Source organism: Olea europaea, chromosome 12, assembly GCF_002742605.1.
Source record: "Olea europaea var. sylvestris chromosome 12, O_europaea_v1, whole genome shotgun sequence".
Lineage (NCBI taxonomy): Eukaryota > Viridiplantae > Streptophyta > Magnoliopsida > Lamiales > Oleaceae > Olea > Olea europaea.
The window spans coordinates 30,424,396-30,441,816 of record NC_036248.1 but is presented as its reverse complement, the minus strand read 5'-3'; the positions used below and the strand labels follow the sequence as shown (position 1 = coordinate 30,441,816).

Sequence of the window (17,421 nt, the reverse complement as noted above, 5' to 3'; positions counted from 1 at the left end):
TTAATTAGTATGTCTCGTCCTAGATGATGATTCATATCAAAATATTTTATTTTCATCACAGTAGAGCTTCATTGAAAGTTTTACCGTGGCCCATAATTCTTCCAAAAGCTTCTTCAACCATAGTCATTTGTATATCCCTTGTGCAACTGCTCTAAATTCAGTTTAGGCACTACTTCTCGCCACTACATTTTGCTTTTTACTCCTCTAGGTTACAAAGTTTCTCCATACAAAGGTACAATAATCAGTAGTTGATCTTCTATCGTCTGTTGAACCTATCCAATCCGCATCCGTGAAGACTTTTACTTTCTTGTTTTCATTCTTCTTGAAGAACAATCCTTTTTTAAGTGTCCCTTTAAGACATCTGAGGATTCTATATACTGCTTTCATATGAATATGTTTTGGTGAGTGCATATGTTGGTTTACCACATTTACCGAAAAGCCAATGTTGGGTCTAGTGTGGGATAGATCAATTTTCTGACAAGTCTCTAATGTTTGTCCTTCTGAACGGGGTCTCCATCATCTACTATTTTCCTTCTTGTATCAATAGGTATGTCACTTGGTTTACATCCCAGCATGTCTGTTTCTGTTAGGAGATCATGAATGTATTTTCGTTGCGAGACGCTGATACCCTTTTTTGATCTTACCACTTCCATCCCTAAGAAATACCAGATTTGTCCAAGATCTTTTACTTCAAATTCTGTTGCTAGACATTTCTTGAATATTCCCATCTCGCTTATATTGTCTCCCATTAGGATTATGCGATCTACATATACGATTAAAATGGTCTTTGTTCCATTTTTTGAATGTTGGAAAAACATGGTATAATCTGATATTCCCTGTTGATAACCTTGGTCTTTCAACACCTTTACAAATCTATCAAACCAGGCCTGGGTGACTGTTTGAGGCCATACAATGATTTCTTAAGTTTACACACCTAAGTCTCCTCACCCCCTTTTTCAAATCTTGGTGGTAAGAGACATAAAGGCTTATTTTTCTAGTTCCCCATTGAGAAATGCATTTTTAATGTCAAGTTGTTATAGAGGCCAATCCAAATTAGCTGCTAAAGACAAAAACTCTGATGGTATTTAGTTTGGCTTCTAGTACAAATGTAGAGGTGTAGTCAATACCATATGTTTGAGTGCATCCTTTTGCAACCAGCTGAGTTGAGGCCAATCCAAATTTGAGTGTATCCTTTTGCAACCAGTTGAGCCCAATCCAAATTAGCTGCTAAGGACAAAAACTCTGATGGTATTTAGTTTGGCTTCTAGTACAAATGTAGAGGTGTAGTCAATACCATATGTTTGAGTGCATCCTTTTGCAACCAGCTGAGTTGAGGCCAATCCAAATTTGAGTGTATCCTTTTGCAACCAGTTGAGCCCAATCCAAATTAGCTGCTAAGAACAAAAACTCTGATGGTATTTAGTTTGGCTACTGGTGCAAATGTCTCTATGTAGTCAATACCATATGTTTAAAGGTATCCTTTTGCAACCAGCTGAGCTTTCTATCATTTTATTGTTTCATCTGCTTTATACTTTAGATTGAAGACCCATTACATCCTATAGGTTTTTTCCTCTCAATAGATCCATCACATCCCAAGTTTCATTTTTCTCCGATGCCCACATTTCCTCCATCACTACTTCTCTCCATTTGGGAATTTTCAAAGCTTCTTGAACGCTCCTTAGAATTTCAGTACTGTCAAGATTGGATGTAAAAGTGCGGAACCCTGTATATAGAGTATTATAAGATATGAATTTTAAGATAGGGTGGAAAGTACATTACCGAGTTTGTTTTCTGAGTGCAATAGATAGATCGGTATCTGAAGATTCAAATTCATGGGAATCTAGAGCTAGGTCTGAAGCTATCATCGGTTCTGATTCTTTTGGCACTTCAAGTGTGAGATTCTCCTAATACCTTGATTTTAGCTTCCGTGACTGAACTGGCATCTCCGTGTCATTTTGTACTCCTAAATCTCCCCATTAGTTCATATTTTCCTCTATATATGGCATATTAGGTTTTGAAGGTGAGATTTCGATGTTCTTTGGGGATGAGATTTCGATATTCCTAGGGCAGGTATTAAGATTTAAGAACCTATCTTCACTAGGCTTCTCTCCCTGAAGAGAAGTTTTTGTGAAGGTGTCTTTTCAAAAAACGTGACATCCAGACTAACATATGTTTTCCGTGTTGATGGATCATAGCATTTGTAACATTTCTAAGTGGGCGAGTATCCAATGAAGACATTTAAAGGCACAGGGATCAAGTTTTCCTCGATTATGGGAATGACTGTGAGCAAAGGCAATTCAACCAAACACCTTAGAGGGATATGTTAGGAATTAGACGAGAATGGGGAAAAGAATTCTTGAGTTTTTGCATAGGTGATTCGAGGGAAAGTATGCGACTAGGCATTCGGTTGATAAGAGATGTTGATGTTAAGACAGCATCCCTCAAAATATCTTTGGCATATTTGGAGTGAACATTATGGTATGGGTAACTTCAAGTATGTGTCGATTTTCTCGTTCGGCAATCCCATTTTGCTAGGGAGTCTCGACGCATGAGTTTGGTGGACAATCCCATGTTCTTGCAGATAATCTCGTAGGGAGGTATTGAAGTATTCAGTTATATTATCAGTACGTAGGATCCGAATTTGTGTTTGAATCATTTTGTGAATTTTGATGAATATGGAAAGTACGTCGGGTTTTCTTTTATTTGATAGACCTAACATACTCGATTGTGATCATCTATAAATGTGACGAACCATTTTGTGTGAGTGCGATTAGGAATCCGTGAGGCACCCCATAGATCGTTGTGGATTATGGTAAATGGTTTTGATGGCTTATATGTGGACTTTGGATAAATAGTGCGGTAATATTTTGCAAATTCACAAATTTCACATTGAAAATCAGCAATGGTTTTATTCAAGAAGATAGAAGGAAAGGCATGTTTTAAATATTGCAAGTTCGGGTGGCCTAGTCTATAATGCTATAACAGAACATCAATATCCCTAGAGGCCAACATAGAATTACAAGTTTCAGTTTAACATTTACCCACTTCAGTTTCTTCAAAATAGTGGAGTTCCTCACACCCTTTAGCACTGCCAATCGTCGTCCCCGATGGTATATCTTGAAAAACACAATGAAAATGAGAAAAATTAACAAAGCAATTTGAGCCTCTAGTTAATTAGCTAACAGACAATAATTTGCATGACAAATTTGGAACGTGAAGAATAGATTTTAGAGTTACAGACCCGAAAATACGAATACTCATTTTTCCTGCCACAAATGAGAGTGATTCGTCAGCAATCTTAACTTTTATATTTCCTACACATGGTGATTATGAGGTTAATAGATGATAAGCGTTCGTCATTTGATCAGATGCACCCTAGTCAATGATCCGAGGAGTTTTATATCTTGATGAGATATTTAGGGCTTTTAGGAAACTATCATTGTAGGTTAATGAGCTTGAAGAACTGTGTGTAGACGAGTGACGATGTTTGAACACTTGAGAAAATTTGAGTTACTCTAACTGCTCAAGGTTGAATGCTCCACTTTTCACTTAAATTTTCTCGTTTGGTCAATCAAAGCTTGATAATCGCGATTCTTAGTGTTCTGTCTTGGCTTCTAGTTAGTGGGCTTCCCATGTTTATCCCAACATGTGTCCTTATGTCCTAGCTCACGACAGTATTCACACCAAAGACATCCCTTTTGTTGCCTTTGGCTCAGCCCATGTCCAAATTTTGAAGAAAGTGCTACAATTTCATATTCACTTCTACTAGGTCCAAGTTTAGAGATCCTGTAGGCCCAAAATTGCTTGACCCGGATCCAGCTTTAAAGAGTTTGTCTTTTACCAGCCCATTACCACTATTATTTGGGCTGAAGTGTGGAAGAAAATCAGAGCATAGCCCAATTTCTCCTCTAGCTCCCTTCGACAGAAGCACATCTTCAATGTCTCTATTCGGCCCCTCAGTCATCATCACTTTCTGGCAGTTCTCTTCCCGCCCATTACCCATTTAAGGCGAAGCGAGGCGGGGAAGGGCCTTTACCATTTATGTACCCCTTTTTTAAGTTTTTGATAATTCATTTTATTGCCCACATTCATTAAAGTGAGACAATAACATAGTTATTAAATTTTTAATTAATTTATTTATTTTTAAAAGTTAAATTATTCAAATATATTTGATAAACTAAAGTTTCTATTGTTCATCATATTTCTTAGATACCCTTAGTTGCCATATTCTATTAGAATTTCCGCCCAAAGCCCGCAGTGAATACCCGATTAAGCGGGTATCAAGTTTGGCGAGTTTTTTTTGCCATCCCTATTCTTCCCTAGACGAGGGTAATGATCATCGACTCAATATTTTGCCTCTAACATTGTCTAGATCCCGATTAAGGACGGCGAGAAATTCATAAACTTATTCATTTTCGAGTTTTTTCTTATACTTAACATTGTAGCCTGAACATTCCCACTCTTCTTCATAGCTAAGGTCGAGTTCTTGCCAAAGGGTGGTCATCTCCGGTTAATACTCAGTAACCTCCCTTTCTCCCTATTTGGCTTGCCAAAATCATGTTTTAATTTCAAAAATCGGGGATAGGTTTTCAGGGTTCCAATACACTTCTTACACAGCATCCCAAATGTCCTTTGCGGTTGGGAAGAAAAGACACATTTTCCCAATAAATGGCTACGTAGAATTTACCAGCCAAGCCATGACCATAGAATTTTCTCATTTCCATCTCGACAATTTGGTAACGTCTGTAGGCTTCTTCTGGTCTAATAACCAATTTTTCCCTTGCCTTCATTTACTAATTTCACTGATTGAGTTGATCCCCTAAAATTCCTCCCATTCAACTATTCTACTGTAAGATGAAAGGAGGTATTTTCCACTCCATGAGAACTTATTGCAAAGTTAATCTCCGTCTCGCCGTGAGATGACTCTGATGTTGTGAAGCTTTTACTGTAGACGGGATTTTCCATCATTAATTGCTATGTTTAGAGTAACCTGGGTGCTCTGATACCATGAAGAAAGGAAGTTCTTCAATTCATATACAATAGTGAAATATAAAGGCCTATTAATAGTACATTGTTGAGAAGAAAAGGAAAAGAATCTCCTAATTTAGGAGAAGAAAGAGAAACTTCCTAATTTATCTAACTACCAATAGAAGGAAAGAACTAAACTAAATATAGTACAAAGTACAAACCCAATTAATCACTAATACACACGATTTTTACACTATAAATTGTCAACCATTTTCAACCACACATTTTAGTGTACCCACAAATATTATTCACTTATCAATCATTCATCTCTATCTATTTATAAATCTACGACAGTTTTGGGAGTTTTGTAAAGCAAAATTAACCTAGCATGTCATTTTCCTGCCAAAACTGACATCACTTATGAAGTGTAATACAGGTTTTTGGACACATTCATGACACTGAACCCCGCCAATAAACATTACTATCATTTCGTATTCATCACTTTCTCTTGTGCCAAGAAAAGACGCACAAATCTTGCAATTTTTTACTTGTCAAGCTTATATAAGCATGTTTGGGTGTTAATTATTTTTCAATTATAAGTAAACAGAAAAAAGTATGCTAATTCCACGACCCATTTTTGTGTTATGGATTTTAACATAAACTTACCTTGGTACAGAGAACAATACAAGTCCTAGACTAGGTTTTATAATTAACATGCTTATGCTTACATAAAATGGTAAATCTTTTGAGACCATCAACGTTTAAATTTAGCCTCCATTTGTTTCTCATTATTTGTCCATTAAAATGAAAAATATGACCATTATCCATCACATCAAGTCATTATATTTGACTTTCTATCTCTTGTATGGAACCCGTAACAACTATATTTTTCATTCTTATTTTTACATTAATATGTACCAACCGGGGCCTTAATTGCTCATTTTAACTCCGAAAAAACTGCCAGTTTGTCCTCTTTAAACTTCAAATGTGAGACTTTCATTTTCTTGTCAATTATTTTTCCATATATTATATTTATTCTTCACTCTTTTATGGAAAAAACTCATCTAGTCAACAAATAAATGTTAAAACTATTTGAAAATTTTAGATATATAAACCAAAATATCAGTGCTAATCTCTTAGTTATTCATAAAGGGAAAGATATTTTCCTAAATTTCTTTCTTTTCCTAACAATTATCTTTAACAAAATTGTTAGGGAAGGTGATTATGCCTAAGGCCTAGCTTTATATTGAAGATTTTTTGCTTAGACCTCGAGCTAAAAACATGAATTTGAACTTTTAAATATCACTAAATCTGTGTTTATATATTCTTATCATGAATATAAAAGTTGATGAAATCTTTTGGTATAAATAAACTTTTTTATTTCTCTAAAAAAGAAAAAAAATGAATAAAAAGCACAAATATATGATCACATTCCCTCATTAGATTATTACCTAAATGACATGAAATTCTAATTATTTTGTTGTGGATGCAGTTCAAAGCCTTGTCTTCGACTACCAAAACACATTAATGACGATACTGGTACTCGGTGATAAACAAGGTCGAATGCCAGAGAAAAGAGAAAGAAGACAGATCTCCTAGGCAACTCGACTAGAAGGGAAAGGGCTTGCCTATGAATACTAATACTCATCCAGAACCTCTCTCCAAGACAATGTCAAGATCATTTCAAGAAGAACCTGAGTTACTTTAGACCATGATCGAAGACAATTGTGGACCATTTTTACTTATCGTACATAAGATTTTAACTTCTTTTACTTAGTTAATATTTTTCATCATTGTCTTTCCCAAAAATCACGTAATTTAGCGCTTTTCCATATGGATGTTAGAGAGAGAGAGAGTTAACCAGCTGTTGTAAACGCAACCAGAAATTCCTCCAGTTCTTTCCATGGCATTCCTCCATCTCTTCACTTTCTCTACTCCACACTTTGCCTCCAAACCCTCAATAGCTTCCTTAAATGGCCCTTTCTGCCTCCTCACGTCCGACGGGTCTACTTGGAAGAACACGGGGAGCAACAATTTCCTTAACTCGCAAATTCTGGCCAGCTCCTCCAGGCACCGCTGCGAGGATGCATAATTCGGCGAGATAACAGCAACAACCGCCGCCGAGTCCTCCATCGCTTCGAGCGAACTCGGAGATATCTCATCGCCCCAATTCATTCCATCGTTGTCTCTAAACACTCGGATCTCATTGGAGAAGAGAGAGTCGTAGAGAAGATCGGTGAAGTTATTCCCGGTGCCTTCGCCTCGGAAGCTCAGAAACACGTCCCATTTTAGCCGGAACGCTGCCGCCCGAGTTGATTCTGAAACGTAGTCACTTTCCTCCATTTCTTCCTCACTACCGTCTGCTAGTTCTCGCTGTCTGATTGTCAGTGCTAGTTCCCAAAATTGGGGAATTTTAACAGACCAAGTCAACGTCGTTCAAAGTTTGGGTCTAACTTACAGCTTGTTTGTGAGTTATTTTTTTCTCAAAAAAATTGATTTTTTGACCGTTATTTCATTATTTCAGTTTTCATATTTGACTTTTTTTTTCACAAATAGACCCTACTTTTCTCCTAATTATCAAAAATCAATTCTCAAAATCACTCCCAAACAGATTCTTAGTCATGTGTTGATGGGATTTTTCTTTTTCATGTAAATTTAAAGGTCCATTTTATTGCAATAATGAAATTTTGGGTGAAAAAAAATTTGGAAATTGAATTGCATAGACTTATTATACTGAAAATTGTCAATCAAATGTATTTGATTGGTATAATTTTTCACATGAAAAATGTTGAAATTTTAAATCTTTTAGTATTCGTTTGACTTTATTTTTTATGAAAATTGTCAATTAAAATAATAGAATTTGTTTCCATTGCCTAAAAAAAAAAAATTGAAATTGATTTCCCACACCAAAACAAGGAAAAAGGTGTCACATGTGGAGGGAAAATTCGTGCAATCAAACAAAGAAAAATGTGAAAAAACCTTCATAGAAAATTCCTTGTATCAAACGGGCCTTAAAACTTTTCCATATTTTTTATATAACATCCCAAAATTTGTATCTCCAAAGTTGCTAAAATAATTTCTTTATTCATTATAAAAATTGATTGATACATTGTAATACCAAGAAACTGAAGAAATTCGCAGAATAAAATAAGTTGTTTTATTGTTTCATGGTATGTCAAATAAATTCAATTCACTGATGAAATATAAATCCATCGATTTTCAAAAGAAAATTCTGATTGCAAAATAATTTTAAACTAAATGCTAAATATTGAAAAAAAATAAAATTCTTGATCTAGCGACATGCACTCTGTTAACAGTCTCAACTGTCAACTCCAATCAATCAAGTATCCGAAAATATTTTAAATATGGAATGAGCATATGAATATACTCAATATAGATTTCATACTAATATTTTTACAAATTAATATAAAAATCAAGTAAAATACACAGATAACATAATTTTTCTGGCGGGATAGAAACTTGACCATCCCATTCTTACTTGGATCATATCTATTTCAATCTCCACTTAGCATATTTATCCTTACAATTGATTCATATGTAGATCTATATAATAATAGTCGATAGTATTACTCATAAGATCATTCTTTAATTTAGATCACATAATAGCATATAAAATACTTAAAAATGAAACATGAAAAAGTGAAAAACACAAAACCACTTGAAATTTAGAGAAATTCATATCTTATTCGTTAAATTTCTTGCACACTTTAACTATTTAGAACTGAAAATTCTTTTGAACGAATCTTGAAGGTGTCAGAAAACATCTTCTTTTCTTTTTCTTCCTTTTCTCTCTCTTTCCTTTCTTTTTCTCTCTTTTTCACGGTTTCTGTCTCTCTTTTTCTTTTCTCTGTCCTTGCTTTTCTCTCTCAGCTCTTTTTTCCCTCTAAATTTGTATGAGTTGAAATGCAACAAGAAGATTTCTCTCTTTTTCATGGTTTTTGTCTCTCTTTTTCTTCTCTCTCAATTCTTTTTTCCCTCTAAATTTGTATGAATTGAAATGCAACAACAAGAAGGTATTTATATGTATGATTAGATAAGGATAATTATCTAATTAGAATTTTAATAGGACTCTTTTCGGTTGCTCTTTCAATAATCAAACTTATCATAAAATTCGAATTTAAGAAAATTCTAACTATGAGAGGATAAAATTCTAGTGCTGATATATGCAAATTCAAGTTTTATCTAAATACTTTTATATAAGATAATTCAATAATAATTTAATAGATATCCAAAATAATATTAAAATTTAATTTCGTGTAAAACTCTTATATATCCAATTTTTAAGAATATTAACACAAGGTTGTTAAAAAATGGCAAAGTTGCTAAATTACCTTAAAATCTCAAAATTTGCTTCTATACCTCATAGTATATTGTACTTGAGGTATCATATTTTAGGAAAAATTGCAGCAACGGTCCCTAACATTTCAATTTTTGTGAATTTTATCCTAATCTTCAATTTGTGCTAGCGAATGTCCCTAACCTTTCAAGAATATGCAGTAGTAGGCCAAATGGATGGTTTGACCGTTAGTTTACCAAAAAAAGTAAATTTTGACTAAATCAAAATTTGTAAAATGATAACTTGATAATTACATATTAAATAAATTGAACCAAAAAATAAAAAACTTAGGAAAAAATAAAAAAAAGGTCAAAAAATTAAGAAAAAGAAATTAAAAAGGGTTGTCTTCTTCGGCCTCCCCCGCCACCCACCCCACATCACGCCTCGAGTTCTTATCTTCAACTTTTCATTAATTAGTATGTCTCGTCCTAGATGATGATTCATATCAAAATATTTTATTTTCATACTTTGAAATGAAAGAAAAAATATTTGTTTGTACTTTTTGTTTTATTCTTTTAAAAATGTGATGGGAAAATAAGTTTTTTTTACACAATTTTGATAAAGTTTTTGATGTAAATCTGTTGTCAAATACAAAATGTTTTAATTAATGAAAATTTTGACAATAAGAATGATATGAAAAGTCTTTAGAAATATAAGTAAGTAAAGATTAAAAATCTTAAGTGCAATTAAAATGTTCTACATAAAATGAAAATTGTGGTGTGAATATAATTTTCTCTTCTATATTGTTAAAATATTTTAAATGTCCTTAACTTTAAATGACAAATATACCTTCTTCTTCTTCTTCTTTCAATTAGGTTGTTATCTGTTACAAATTTTCAGGAAAAATTGATCAATGAAAAACGACTATAGTTGTTTTAAAATAAAATGACTACTGTTCGACCACAATCGTTTTCCATTTCACAAATTCTCCTAACCACGATTTACAAAATTGCATTCAACTCACGGCAAACAAAAAATCCATCTCAATCGTGATTCAACCAAGGTTTGCAAAACCGCGGTGAGCAACCATTTTTAAAAAGAAAAATGACTAGAGTCATTTTAGGAAGAAACGACTACTGTTGTCCTAAAATGACTACTGTTGTTTAAATGACTAGAGTTGTTTTTCATTATCACTTTAAAGATTGATTAGCATCTCGTCATATTGTTCTTGATAGTTTAACTAATCGAAGTTAAGCCCATGTTCGGCTCCCCATTGAATTAAAATTCAATTTTATCTCTCTTGTTATCAACCACATATTTTTCAATAAAATAATATTATACATAGACCTAAAATTTTTCATTTCTTTTTAACCACACATTGTCAAAAATTTACTATTCCTTTCATTATAATTTGAAATAATGGAGCCCAAATGAAGGATAATTGTAAGTTGTATACTTAAAAATCGAATACGATATACTTGAATAGTGTGTAATGGAGCACAATGAATTAAATATAATGAAGTTTTCTTCCAATATATTTTTTAATGAAATATGTTGAAATCTGACAAGGTTTTACAAGTCAGAAGTTTGTTTGACATCTCATCTTTCATCATATATGATTGCTTAACTTATCAAAATCAATTATAAGTTGTATGCTTAAAAATCAAATATGGTATACTTTGAAAGTTTGTGGTGGAGCACGATGAATTGTATATAACGAATTTTATCTTCCTATATATTTTTAAATGAATTAGGTTAAAGCCAAACACGGTATAATAGGTTACAAGTTTGATTGACATCCCATCTTCCAATATACATGGTGGATTAAATTATTGAATCAATTGTAAGTCGTATACTTTAAAATTGATACAATATACTTGAATAGTATGTAGTGGAGCACGACGAATTGTATATAACGAAGTTCACCTTCCTATATATTTTTAAATGAAACAAGTTGAAATCAAACACAATCTAACAAATTAAAAGTTTGGTTGGCGTCTCATCTTTCAATAGACACGATGATTTAACTTATCGAAATCAATTGTAACATTTGCATCACATCGATCACCAATGTTTTATATGTACTCAACGGCACGCGACTACGAGACTATTAGTACCTCAATCGAAGTGAAAGTATGTAAACCTGAGATGCAATTAAGTAAAAGATCAAAAAGAGCTCCATCATGCCCAGTTCAATTTTTGTACTAGAAGACCAAATGAGAGAGGACACTTGCCAAGACAATTTTTCTCTCAAAAGATTACTTATTGAGGGCATATAAGTTCTTGAAACATGTATAAAAGAAAACAGATTCACAATACATTCATAGTTATATGCATGAAGCCCTATCTTGATATCTAATCAAAGTGAAGTCAAGAAATTTGAAAATACCTCGGTGTATTAATTTGATTAGGGACTAAGTGGGTGTTTGAGAGCCATTTTTATATAAAAATGCATTTTGAAATAGTAAATTGATGGAAAATGTGTTGTTGAAAAATAAGAATTTTTTTTTATTTACGTATAATATTATTTTAATGAAGAATGTGTGGTTGAAAAGAAGAGAGAGAAAAATGTATTTTGAAAAAAATGGGTATCAAACGGGACCTAAATAAACTTCAGTATGATGTCAAGTGCTTAACTTGCTAGGACTATTGCAATAATGTTCTTCTGTATATTGACTACACTACAATAGAGTTTGCTTTAAAAGCATGCCATAAATACGCATATCTTTTTACAGCATTCTACGTATGCCGTAAAAAACAAAAAGCACGCCGTTAATGAACTAGTTACGACATGTCTTGCATGCCAAAAATGCTTAACCTTTCACGGCATGAGTCTGCATGCTGTAATAAGATAACATTCTTGCATGTCATAAATGTTCGTCTCATTTTTTTAAAAGTGTGCACTAACATGCTGTAAAAATGATGAAATTTTATATGACTTCTATGTTTTCTATGCCATAAAAATTCATTTCTTTTTAAATATTTATTTTTTGATAGCCATTAAACTTATAATAATTAAATAACATAATTCTCAATATCAACACATGTATAATCACTTCTTCCATAATTTCAAAAAATAAAACCAATACAAAATGTCAAAACGTAGAGTTAATTTAGAAATGAACTAAGAACATCGATAGCCTACTCAAATAGTTGATATCAACATCCAAAAGCATAGATTACTACTCCAAAAATAAATAGTCAAAATACTACTACAAGTATAGAGTTCTGCATCATGTTGTACATAATTAGAATATTTTTATGCCTTTATTTCCTTTTCTCGTGGCAGCAATAACTAAAGTTTTTTTTAGCTTGTTTTGATTTGTTATATCCTTGATTAGATGACCGTATTTCACAAATAAGAAAAACACTTTTTTTTTGCTTAAATTTAACATAAAAAATTTAAAAACCCTTATATACAACATCATAGCTTACTTCACCAAGATCTGGCATATAATGTCCAGTCATTTGCACATCAGTTTTCACAAAAGTCAACTTTCATCATTTGCATCTCCCTCTTTATCTTAAAAGAGAGAATGTGAGGTTTATTGTTCATTTTTGTCACATAAATTTTCACATTAAATTGGTTTGAACTGGTTTGACAACAGTGAATTATTATATTCAATTATATTGTAGCTTTTTTTTCACACGCCATATCACCATTTTCACACGTCGTTTCACTGCAATGTCACTTCTACTGCAATATTTCTCAATTTTAACACACTACTTTACTTTATGAAAACCAATACTATATTATATAATAAAGAAACAAAACTAAATATAAAAATTATTAAAAAAAGGAATTGCATGTAAAAATTGAAAAAATTTATTATAAAAATTTTAAATTAAATTAAAATGATTTAAAATTAAAAATAAATATTATTTAACTCAAATTTAAAAAATGTCGTTCTATCATAAAAAATGTATAAGTATTATTTTATTAAACCAAATTAAGCAAATAAAATAAAAGAAAGTTATAAAAATTAAATAAATAATATATAAATATCATTTAATTATTTATTAAAAATGAAAAAATTAAGAGGATGTTTGAGCCACATTATTTTAGTAATAATGCATTCTTGAATAGTGTATTGATGAAAAATGTGTAGTTAAAAAATAATGAATTTTTTTTATTTGCGTGTAATATTATTTTATTGAAGAATGTATGGTTGAAATGATGTCAAATCATTGTTTAAGAATGTATTTTTTTGAAATAATGTGGCTCAAACAGGTCTTAAATTTTTTTACCATAAAAGAATTAAGAAGAATTTTATATCGAAATATAATATGAACAAAATTATCCCTCCTTAAAAAAAATATATATAATAATTCTCTCCATGGACGGAGTGAATCTCTCCATCCAAGGAGAGAGAGTCTCTCCTTCCGTTATCTCCTTTTGAAAGGAGTGAAACCTCCCTTTCACAGAGAGTTTTCACTCAGTGAGATGGAGTCTCATGGAGAGATCCTCTCCAATAGGTGGAAATTTTTTTTTTTTTAATTTTGTAATTTATTTTGTTGATGTTATAGATAATTTTTTTCTATTTAAAATTTTTTGAATTCTTCTCTCTTTATCTATGATAAAAAAAAAAAGAAACTAAATATACAAATTATTTAAAAAAAGGAATTGGAGGCAAAAATAGAAAAAATTTATTATAAAGTTTTTAAATTAAACTCCTTATCGTTTAAAATTAAAAATAAATATTATTTAATTCAAATTTAACGAATGTCATTCTATCATAAAGAATGTATAACAATTATTTTATTAAATCAAATTAAACAAATAAAATAAAAAAAATTTACAAAAATTAAATAAAAAATATATAAATATTATGTAATTAATTAAAATTGAAAAGAACTAAATTTTACCTTTTGAAATGAGACTCTCTTTTAGATTTTTCAAAAAGATGTTCCCTCCTTTCAAGGAGTGAAACTTTCGGTGAAAGGAGAGTGTTCTCTCCAAACTCTCCATGAGATGGAGTCTCATGGAGAGATCCTCTCCAATGGGGAGAATTTTTTTTTCTTAATTATTTATTTTGTAATTTGTTTTGTTGATATTATAAAGAATTTTTTTCTATTTAAAATTTTTTCAATATTAATTTATTTTATTTAAAAAAAATTTCAATTTTTTTTCCATTGGTGGAGGTGGAAATTATTGCTTTTTTGTACAAAGCTGGACGGTTCATTTTTGTTACATGCGTTTTCATTGGTTTGAAATGGGTTTAGTCAAAGTGTTTTGGTTTTTTTATTATATTATCCCTCATTATCTTACAATTTGTTTTTGTCACATTGGTTTTCACATTGAACTAGTCTAGTCATTTGAATCTGACACACAACACTCTTTTCTCCATTTTCTCACGCTATCAACCATATACTATAATTTTATTAGTAGTACTATTTTTTTTAAATAATATATTGTAACACTGTAACTTTTTTTTTTTTAAATGGTGGAGTAGAAACAACGTCGTTTTCTATTTTACCTCGAGCTTATATGCTTTAAATCTAACACGCAGTACTCTTTTTTCATTTTCTTATGCTATCAACTATCGACCATATACTATAATTTTATTAGTAATAAAATTTTTTAAAATAATTTTTTTACATAAAAGTTACTCTTTATTTCTAAAATGTAAAAAGTTGCTTATAACGAAAAAGATCGCTTCAAGTGATTTAAAAGTAAAACGATCTTATAATTGTAAAAGCTAGTAATAAGTAAAAATATTAACTTAAAATTTTTTAAGAATAAATATTGAGATATATTTAATTTTTTAAAATTAAATATTAATAAAAATATTATATTATCTAGAAAATAAAAAGTTACTTATAAGTAAAACAAGCATTTCAAGTAATTTAAAAGTAATAAAAACGTTATAGATTAAAAAATATTAATCCCTCATTCTCTTATAATTGCAAAAGTTACTTATAAGTAAAAAAAACATCAACTTAAAATTTTTATGATACAAATATTTAGATATATTTAGTTTTTTAAGTTAGATATTAATAAAAAGATTACACTATCTACAATGTAAAAATTTACTTATAAGTGAAAAAATCACTTTAAATTATTTAAAAGTAATAAAAATTTATAATTCTAAAAGCTACTTTTAGATTAAAAAAATTTAATTTCAACATTTTTAAGTAAATATTTGCATATATTTTAATTTTTAAAAATTAAATAATAATAATAAATTATTATAATTAAAAAATAATAAAAATGCATTACACTCCGTATGCATGGAATGTCTTCATGTACAGGAGTGACACTCCATGCACCTTTTTTTTATTTTTTTAATTATAATAATTTTTTTTATTAATATTTAATTCTAAAAAAATAAATATATCTAAATTCCTCCTTACCTTAAATTAAAATGGAGAATGTTAGGTTTACTGTTTATTTTTATCACACTGAATTAGTTTGAAACTGGTTGGTTCTTTGAATCTTACACACGATATTTTTCTTCATTTTCTCACGCCATCAACTATCTATCATATCCTATAATTTTATTAGTAGTAATATTTTTTTTAAATAATATGTTGTCATACTGTAACTTTTTTTTTTTAATTGGCGGAACATAAATGACGTCGTTTTCTATTTTACCTGCAACTTACATGCTTGAAATCTGACACAGAGTACTCTTTCTCCATTTTATTATGCTATCAACTATCAACCATATCCTATATTTTATTAGTAATAATATTTTTTTAAATAATTTTTTACATAAAAATTATTCTTTATTTCTAAAATGTAAAAAGTTACTTATAACTAAAAAGATCACTTCAAGTTATTTAAAAATAAAACGAATTTATAATTGTAAAAGCTACTTATAAATAAAAAAATATTAACTTAAATTTTTTTAAGAATAAATATTTAGATATATTTAATTTTTTGAATTAAATATTAATAAAAAGATTACATTATCTCGAATGTAAAAAATTACTTATAAGCAAAAAAACAATTCAAATTATTTAAAAGCAATAAAAAAAATTTATAATTGTAAAAGGTACTTATAGGTAAAAAAAATATTAATCCATCATTCTCTTATAATTGCAAAAACTCCTTATAAGTAAAAAAATATTAACTTAAATTTTCTTAAGTATAAATATTTAGATATATTTAGTTTTTTAAATTAAATATTAATAAAAAGATTACATTATCTAAAATGTAAAAAGTTACTTTTAAATAATAAAAAAATCACGTCAAGTTATTTAAAAGTAATTAAAAAACCTATAATTGTAAAAGATATTTATAGATAAAAAAATATTAACTTCAACATTTCTAAATAAATATTTAAATATATTTAATATTTTTAAATTAAATAATATATATATATATATATATAGACTCCGTGCACGAAGTGATAAACACTCTTTCATGGAGTGCATGGAGTGAAAATCACTCCGTGCACGGAGTGTTCTATTTCGTTTATTTTATTTTATTTATAGTAATTCTTTTGTTAATATTTAATTTTAAAAAAATTAATATATCTAAATATTTACTTAAAAATGTTGAAGTTAATATTTTTTTAATTTATAAGTAGCTTTTACAATTATAGGTTCTTTTATTACTTTTAAATAATTTGAAGTGATTTTTTTACTTATAAGTAACTTTTTACATTCTAGATAGTGTAATTTTTAATTAATATTTAATTTAAAAAAACTAAATATATCTAAATATTTATACTTAAAAAATTTTAAGTTAATTTTTTTTACTTTAGCTTTTGCAATTATAAGAGAATGAGGGATTAATATTTTTTTTTATATATAAGTAATTTTTACAATTATAAGTTTTTTTTTTTAAATAACTGGAAGTGTTTTTTTTCTTAAAAGGAAATTTTACATTCTAACTAGTGTAATTTTTTTTGTAAAAGATACTTACAGGTAAAAAAATATTAATCTCTTATTCTCTTATAATTGCAAAAGTTACTTATAAGTAAAAAAAATTAACTTAAATTTTTTTTAATTATAAATATTTAGATATATTTAGTTTTTTAAATTAAATATCAACAAAAATATTACACTATCTAGAATGTAAAAAATTATTTATAAGTAAAAAAAATCACTTCAAGTTATTTAAAAGTAATAAAAAAACATATAATAGTAAAAGCTACTTATAAATAAAAAAATATTAACGTCAACATTTTTAAGTAAATATTTAGATA

The 17,421-nt window shown here is 29.4% G+C and overlaps 1 protein-coding gene across 2 annotated transcripts; it reads right to left on the bottom strand.

Annotated features, from left to right (window-relative positions):
• Nucleotides 1-1,404: 1,404 nt before the first annotated feature.
• LOC111406374 (toll/interleukin-1 receptor-like protein) lies at nucleotides 1,405-7,342 on the bottom strand. 2 transcript variants are annotated; one of them, XM_023035803.1, is made up of 2 exons: nucleotides 6,830-7,342; nucleotides 1,405-3,116 (listed from the first exon to the last, which is right to left on the bottom strand). In XM_023035803.1, coding segments are annotated over exons 1-2 (483 nt in total). In that variant the 5' UTR covers nucleotides 7,312-7,342; the 3' UTR covers nucleotides 1,405-3,115. The 2 variants fall into 2 exon arrangements, with proteins under 2 accessions (XP_022891571.1, XP_022891570.1); XM_023035802.1 differs by lacking the exon at nucleotides 1,405-3,116 and having other exon boundaries at nucleotides 5,853-7,342.
• Between the last annotated feature and the right edge of the window lie 10,079 nt (nucleotides 7,343-17,421).

Excerpts from the sequence above, each read along its gene's own strand:
- LOC111406374 (XM_023035802.1), bottom strand. The coding sequence starts at position 7,311 with ATGGAGGAAAGTGACTACGTTTCAGAATCAACTCGGGCGGCAGCGTTC.